Consider the following 8,336-nt stretch of genomic DNA (forward strand, 5'->3'; position numbering starts at 1 on the left):
CCGAGCGCTGGTCATGACCCTGATGGCTCTTCTCCCCACCCCGCCCTTCCCTCCAGGGCGATGGCCACAGGCCTGGACCACTGGAACAGCACCATCAATGACACCTGGGACGGGGATGAGCTAGGCTACAAGTGCCGTTTCAATGAGGACTTCAAGTACGTGCTGCTGCCCGTGTCCTACGGCGTGGTGTGTGTGCTGGGGCTGTGTCTGAACGCCGTGGCGCTCTACATCTTCCTGTGCCGCCTCAAGACCTGGAACGCGTCCACCACCTACATGTTCCACCTGGCCGTGTCCGACGCGCTGTACGCGGCCTCCCTGCCGCTGCTGGTCTACTACTACTCCCGCGGCGACCACTGGCCCTTCAGCATGGTGCTGTGCAAGCTGGTGCGCTTCCTCTTCTACACCAACCTTTACTGCAGCATCCTCTTCCTCACGTGCATCAGCGTGCACCGGTGCCTGGGCGTCCTGCGCCCGCTGCGCTCTCTGCGCTGGGGCCGGGCCCGCTACGCCCGCCGGGTGGCGGCCGCCGTGTGGGTGCTGGTGCTGGCTTGCCAGTCCCCCGTGCTCTACTTTGTCACCACCAGCGTGCGGGGCAGCCGCATCACCTGCCACGACACCTCCGCACCCGAGCTCTTCGGCCAGTTTGTGGCCTACAGCTCGGTCATGCTGGGCCTGCTCTTCGCGGCGCCCTTCGCCGTCATCCTGGTGTGCTACGCGCTGATGGCCCGGCGGCTGCTGAAGCCGGCCTACGGGGCCTCGGGAGGCCTGCCGCGGGCCAAGCGCAAGTCGGTGCGCACCATTGCCGTGGTGCTGGCCGTCTTCGCCCTCTGCTTCCTGCCCTTCCACGTCACCCGCACCCTCTACTACTCCTTCCGCTCGCTGGACCTCAGCTGCCACGCCCTCAACGCCGTCAACGTGGCTTACAAGATCACCCGGCCACTGGCCAGCGCCAACAGTTGCCTGGACCCGGTGCTCTACTTCCTGGCCGGCCAGAGGCTCGTGCGCTTTGCCCGAGACGCCAAGCCGCCCACAGACCCCACCCCTACTGCCCCGGCTCGCCGCCGGCGGGGCCTGCACAGGTGGGACAGAACTGACGTCAAGAGGATAAAAGATGTGTCCACCAGCAGTGAGGATTCTAGGCGGACAGAGTCCACCCCGGCTGGTGGGGAGAGCTCTAAGGACGTCCGGCTGTAGGACCCGAACCCCTCAGGCCTGTGCAGGTTTATCAGGTGGGAGTGGGGCTGTAGGGACTAGGACTTCTTCAGAAGGGCTAGCCTCCCTGGATATGGCCCACTAGTGACTCATGCCCAATGGTCAGGGGAGCCCTGGCCTCGATGCTCTGTCATTTGGCAGATGTTCTCTGTGGCCCAGAGATTTCAACAGTCCCTATGACGCCGGTCACAATGTGTGTGTGTGAGCTGGGGAACAAGGTTTCAAGAAAGGCAAGGGTAAGGGGCCGGTGCTGCCCCCGCCTGACTCCCACAGGCTGTGCCTTCCAGGTATTTAGCCTGATCAAGTCAAATGGAGAAACAGGCCCAGAGAGGAAAGTGACTTACCAAGGTCACATAGTCTGGGCCTGAGCTGCCTAGGAGGGGCAGGGTTATGGGTTGACCAAAGGACCCTGGTAAGGAGCCAGGGCAGAGCCAGAGCTTCCTACAGAGGGCTCTGGGGCAGGTGTGGATGCCACAATGGACACACCTCTGAGAGAGGAAGGTAATGTCAGGGAACCACTGTCATAGACCCATCTGGAGGCTCCCCTGGGCTGGGAGCCAGTTTCAGGCTATAACTTCTACTGAAGTTGTTGTTGCCTGCTGCGTTGCGCCCTATTGTGTGGTTTGAGCATGAGGATGCAGACTATGGAGCTCTTGCTGTCCACACTGGGGTCCTTTCTCCAACCTGTGCTTTTCTGCCACCTGCCTTCCCACTAGTTGCCTCAGTGCTAGTCTCACGTCAAGGATCCCCTCTCCAGACCCCAGGTCATCCCTCACTTTAAAGCAAACTGACTTTTGTGCCTGGCTTTACTGGGTGCAGACAGGAGGCAGATGGGGTCCTGTCCTTAGGATCCCCCAGTTTGGGACTTAATGGCTATGGCCAGTCATGTGCTGGTAAATGTTAAACCATCTAACTGGCTCTCCAGAGCATGAGGGGGACCCCTTATCTGTAGCATTGCCAATTGCCATGGTGCAAATACTCTTGCCTTAGCCGATTTCAGACTACTAATGTGATGTCAGCCTCCTTGCGAAATTCCTGAAAATTTAACAGTTGCTCTTGCAAGCAGGTCTGAGATGCTCCAGCACACCACTAGATAGTGCTGAGTGGCTGGGGCTGGGGACCAGGGGGTCAGGGAGGCTTCCTGGAGCAGGGGACACTCCTGAGCTGTAGCTTCTGAGCAAAGCAGTTCATCAGAGAAGAACATCCAGGTGCAGGGTGTGTCCTGGGCAAAGATATGGGGGCAGGAAAGCAGGGTATGCAGGATCTGGAAGCAGGCTGGGCAGCTGGCACCCAGGCTCAAGGCAGGAATGAGGCTGGGGTGGGTCGAGAGGGTACCAAGTCAGGGCTCCCTCCTTGCCTTTACCTGAGGTTTCCTTTGCACTGGGCCTTAGTATAGGAGAGATTCACTTCTCTTTCTGCCCCATCCTCTGTTACGGCATAATAGTTGGTGCTCAGGCCAGGTCAAGCTCAGGGTGAGGGAGATCTTTCTCACCTGTGACAGATTCTGGGTCCAGCCAGGACCACTGTGGAGATTTGTAGAGCTCGGCTGGACAGGGCCCAGCTCAGCCTTAGGGCAGGAGTTGGGCAAACCTGACGGGCTTCACTCTTAATCTCAAATGTAAAGACTCACTCCCTCTCCCTCTGGCAATACTCCTTGCCCTATGAGAGAATATTCTTTTCTCCCCCCAAATGCTGCCTGCCTCTTATAACTTCTTTACCCTTCCCACTCTACTTTGTCAGAATGGAGTACCCCCCTGCCAAGGGTTGCTCTATTTAGAGTCTAGCTTCACAGTTCCTTCTTACAACAGGGACCCATCACAAGCCATGACCCAGAAAAATTACCCTGCATTGTGCAATGTGGGTGACCTGTTCAAAGTAGTGTGAAAGGCTTACCTCCCACATTCTAGGTTCTATACTTCTGTTAATGTAACCACAGTCCCTATGAGCTTTTTTTGTGACTATCTTTTACAGACTGTCCTTGAGCCTTTCCTGCAGGCCCAAGCTTATCTCTTTCTTACCAGCTGCTGCTCAGGCTGGATCCCATCCTAGTTTATAGGAACCCAGGTAAGATTACACCCTAGAGTCTAAATGCTGGGCTCAGATACCCTTAGCCCTGGTTAGGCCCAGAGGCAGGAGGTTATACATCTTGATTTGGGGGGCTCTGGAGTGTGCATCTGTGGTTAGGGGTAGGGCTATGGCCATCACAGGCCCAAGTTCCCTTAGTTCCCATCCCTTTCATGTCCTGCATGCCTGCCGCCCCCCAGCAGCTGCCCTGGAGACCCTGAGAACCCAGGGCCCTATAGCACATGGAGCCAACACTATGGCCTGGCCCCAGGAAGCCTTCCTTGAACCAGCCACCTGCACTTTTCTAAGGACAAAGGATCTAGAGGAAAGGAGGGCCTTAACCACCATCTAATCCAGGGTTAGACACTGCGTGGGGGTAGGGAAGAGGGTCCCACCCCTAGAACCCAGTCAGACCGCCTGACCCCTTGAAGTGGCCACCTGGCCTTGCTGCTCAATGCCCAGGCCATCCACCTAGCAGGTGAGGTTCCTGATCCTCCTGCCTTGGGCTATTTTCAGCCCAAGTAAGAGCAGGATTTTCCACTCTCAAACCCAGACCATTGTCCAGTAGTGACGTGAGGGGACCTGCCTGCTCTCAAAATATCTCCTCTTACTCATTAGGCCTCCCTGGTCCCTCCCAGCCACCGCTCCTCCTCGCCCTGACATCACTTCCTGGGGCTGTTGACTCTTGAAGGCCACTTGAAAGGGCATAGCCACCTGACGGGGACCCCAGGGATTATCCAGGCCCAGCTGTAGACTCCAGAGGGCCTTGCCCAAGGTCACTCTGCAGGCCAGCATGGTGCCTGGATGTGTGCCAGGGGCTCAGGCTGGCCCTGCTGCTCTGCTCCCTTTAGTTCAGGTCAGTGCCTTTGTGGGATTCCTGCCTTCACCCCCCACTGCCCCAGCTCTTCCCATCCTGGTGGTTGGAGCTATTGGATAGAGCTGTGGCACTGAAGTCAGGGGCAGAGGAGAAGAGAGGGGGGCAGTGGGGTGAGGTGGGGAGGAAAGGCCTGCTGTCCAGCTTGCAGCAACTATTCTCGGTGAGCTCTGTGTATCCAGGACAGGGGCCCTGGCACATGGGGCAGGGCGGGAGGGTATCTCTGCTGTGGATGGCATGCGTCCCAGGTCCCAGGAGGGAGGTCAGGCTCCCAAAGCTACCCCTCTGCCACCACCATTGTTATGGCAGATTTGGGCTCTTCTGTTTAGAGTCAAGCTCATGAGGAAGGATACACATGCATTACCCCATGTCCCAGGCACCATGCCAGACCCTCTCATCTCTATTATTTATTCTTCCCACAACTGTGTGAAATAGACACATTATCCTCATTTAGCAGATGAGGGCACAGGCTCTGAGAAGTGAAGACTTGCTCCAAGTTATATGGGCAGTAAGAGGGTGAGTCAGGATTGAATCCAGGCCCATCAGATGCCCACATTAGTTCCCTTTCCAGTAACCCATGCCACTTGCTGGGCAGGAGGGTCTGTAAGCAACTGTAAGCAACCCTTTGGGTGACTCAAAATGAAAAGCGTGGTGTAGTGGGGATGGGGTTAAGAGCACAGATTTGATGCCCATACCCCCTCTGTTTGAGTGTTGTCTCCATTTCCTCCAGCAGTGGCTCCTTGGGCAGATTACTGAGTCTTGCAGGACCTCAGTTTTCTCATTTCCGAAAGGACACACTACCACCCATGTGGGGCATCGGGTCAGTACACACAAAACACTTAGAACAGTACCTGGCACATGGTAGGCATTTACATGGCAGGCTCTGTGCCAAGGTGATACAGAGGCAAACTGGCTGCACCCTGCCCTTATGGAGTCGACATAATGTAGTATATAACCACACTAGGATACATTATTTGAAGGAAAGGAATGTCCAGCCAGTGAGCAACAGTGGGCCTCCTGGGACGAAGGCTTCCCCAGGATATAGGAGGAGGTAGGGAGGTCTACCCTGGGATAAGGTGTGGGGCTACCCTCTGCCCTGCGTGGCACTGGGTGGCCTTCAGGCCCATGGACCTGTGTGTGCTTACAGAACCTTGTCCCTGTGCCAGGCTGTGAGAGGGCAGCAGGGAAGAGCAAGAGGGGGAGGATGAGGGGAAAGGAAGGATGCCCTTGATAACAAGCTTCTATAGCCAGCCCCTATGGACCAGCAGGCTCCCACTCACCCATGGCAAAAGGCTTAACCATTTCTCCCTGATGGTCTCCATCATAGGGTGCTGCAACTACTTCTTCATTCAACCAAGAGCCTAGAGACCCACGGTGGCAGGACTGGCTGGGAGCTGGGCCAGAGCAGCCAATGAATGGGCAACTTTTGCTGTGTGACCTGAGGCCAGCTGCCTGCCCTCTCTGGGCCACTCTCTGGAGCTTGGAGCCCTTGCCACCCACTTCCCACTTCTTGCCTCAGTTAGGGCCTCAGCTACCTAGATCTTCAGCAAAGGCACAACTAACAGTTGCTCCCCCAGGCACTCCCCAAACTCCCTGGGTTCTCAGTTCTGAGGACTAGAGTTGGCAGCAGTTCTCCCCTGGCATCAAGTGACAGAGAGGTAAAGCAACTCCATTGGCACCTCACGGTGGGTTGGAGTGCAGCTGATCCAACGTCTGATGCCCCTGCCTCTTGCAGGGCAGAGGGTGGAGTCTAGCCTGGAGTGCCCGAACTGCAGCAAATGTGTTTGCCTTTCCAAGCGGCATGCACTGGTGGGGGGTGGAGATGAACCCCAGAAGCCTAGCTCTCATCCTCTTCTGCCCTGTGCACCATGTGACTTGCTGAATGCCTTCGCCTCTCTGAGCCTCAGTTTCCCTATCTGCTGTGGGGCGTGGCTCTGCCCAGCCACTCTTCCTCTGGTATGGTTTCCTGAGCTTGCCTCTTTCTTGGCTCCAGCTCAGCCAGGTGTCCAGTCTTAGTCCTGTCCCAGCCAGGAACAATGGGCTGGGCTGGGCCAGTCACTCCTGGCCCCAGACTCAGTCCCCAGGGGCTCACCCTGGACTATTTTCAGCCCTGGGAGATGGAGTCAGAAAAGGATTTTCCACTCCCAGCACAATGGCTGCCCTAGACCATTGTCCAGCTGTGACAGGAGATCCGCCTACCCCAAAATATCTTCCCTGCCCCTACTGTGTGGGCCTCCCTCTCCTGTTCCTCACCCCCCCACCTGGACATGGCTTCTTGGGGCTGTTAACTCCTGAAGGCTGTTGTGGGTTCATGTAAGCCCCCTGGAAGACATGACCAGCTGGAATCAGTTTTCTCTCCTGGCAGGGACCCCCAGGAATCCTTTGACTATTTAGAGGGACGAGAGGCCCAGAGAGAGCTGCGCCTTGCCCAAGGTCACACAGCAGTCACTGTGGACACTAGATGTGAGGCCAGGGCTTCCTGTCTCCTCCGGCTGCCTCTGCTGCCCTCATCAGCTGTGCCTTCTGAGAGCTTGCCCTGGGGGGGCCCCTGTGGGCATGCCAGAGAGAGGCCCAAGGGACACGAAGTGGCAGGGGGATAGCTTGGAAACCTGGAGCACCCTATTCAGCCCTGTTTCTTTTTGTTTTTTGTTTTTTGTTTTTAACCAAATGTAGCTTTAGTGGTCACAAAACCACTCTGGGGAAAGAAGAAGGTTGGGGTGCACAAGGAGGCTGAGGCAAGAGGAGCAGTGTTGTGGCCCCTCTCAACCATCACCGGCTCTGTGACCACAAGTTCAGTTTCTTTGTCTGTAAAATGGAACGGCTAATACTTCTTTTTCCAGTTTACTGAACAGTAAGAATGCGGCAAGGCACAAACCTCACTGTTTTATCTTCCTCCTACCAGTACTGTCTGCTGCATGTCTAATTTCCCTTTCCCATCCATAAATTGTTTATTTGGCAAACTCCAAATCTTTGAGTCACTTGTGAGTAACAAAGTTCACTCCAGCTTACGGTTCCGATGCCAATGACATGAATGCCCACCCCTTCCTCTTTCCTGGGGCTGGGAGGACCCTCCTCACCCCTTCTTTGGGGCCCTCTCTCCTCTCAGTGTTGGGCAAGGCAGGGAGGAGGGAAGGGACTGGTGTATCTTCCCCAGGACTGGCCACAGCCCTTTTTTTGCTGTCCTTGCTTCTCTAGCCGGGACGGTGTGACCCTCATCGCCCCCTGCACATGGAGCCCTCCCAATACCAGCCCACAGCTTTGTACAAGAGCCTCTTCATTCACCCAGCCTGTGTGTGCCCCATCTTTCTTGCTGAGACTCTAACTCCTCCACCCCTGTCTCCTGAGTGACTTGCCTAGAGCACCCCTCCCCTGGCTTGGTTGGGAATTCACAACAGCAGGGATGTTTTCGAGGTCATTGAACCCAGTGTGCAGCTTGTAGGATCAGCACGGGGGGTGGTAGAAGGTTGGGGTAATAAACTCTGAGAAGGTGTCTGACCCCAATGGTTTTCGAAAGTGGGGTATTTTACCCCTGCCTATCCTTAGATCGATGTCCTGGAGCCAAATTCCAAATCAGCAGCCACATGAAAAGTCCCACCTCGTTGTGGGATTAAACTGTTAGGCCAGCCTTTGTGACCAGAGCAATTGCAAAATGTGGGGGAGGAAATTCAAAGCCTACTGCATGGGTCACCATGTGGCCTGGGCTAATGTGTGCGTGCGTGTGCATGCGTGCGTGCGTGTATGTGTGTGTTTATGTCTGTGTTGAGTTGTCACATCTGTGTTCCAAGGAGACTGCTGAGGGGGAAGGGCAGTCCCCACAGACACCGAGCAGATACCTGGAGACAGAAGGGCTTTGGGTGGGTGGCCAGCCTGGAGGAAGCAAAGGGAAGAGAGGCTGCCAGGAGGTCCAGCTAATGGAAGGAGATGGGCTTAGGGATGGCAGGAAGAGATGGGGAGTGGGGCGAGGGCCCGGTGTGGGCGTGCTTCATGGCCCAATTCAATTAAGCTCCCTATTCTTAATTTCCTACTAAATCCGGGCCTGCCAGCTCTGTGGACTCCTTTCTACTCCCCTCATGCCTCATTCTCCTTCCTTTTCCCCAGCTCCTCTCCCTCCATACTCCTCATTTTCCTCCTCTTTTTGCCCCTCGGTCCCAGAATTCCTGGGAACAAAGGGAAGCAAACGGGGACG

At 56.0% G+C, this 8,336-nt stretch overlaps 1 protein-coding gene across 14 annotated transcripts in view; it reads left to right on the forward strand.

Moving 5' to 3' along the window:
- Window positions 1–7,117, forward strand: part of P2RY2 (purinergic receptor P2Y2) — a 46,461-nt gene extending 39,344 nt beyond the window's left edge. For 4 of the 14 annotated variants that reach the window (XM_072794483.1, XM_072794479.1, XM_072794484.1 and 1 more), the window contains one exon: window positions 57–7,117. In XM_072794483.1, the coding sequence (XP_072650584.1) occupies window positions 61–1,194 (1,134 nt within the window). In that variant the 5' untranslated portion in view covers window positions 57–60 and the 3' untranslated portion in view covers window positions 1,195–7,117. The remainder of the gene's footprint in view (window positions 1–56) is intronic. The other 10 variants (XR_012015647.1, XR_012015650.1, XR_012015645.1 and 7 more) reach the window with 10 other exon arrangements.
- Window positions 7,118–8,336: the final 1,219 nt, after the last annotated feature.

Source organism: Canis lupus, chromosome 23, assembly GCF_048164855.1.
Source record: "Canis lupus baileyi chromosome 23, mCanLup2.hap1, whole genome shotgun sequence".
Classification (NCBI taxonomy): Eukaryota; Metazoa; Chordata; class Mammalia; order Carnivora; family Canidae; genus Canis; species Canis lupus.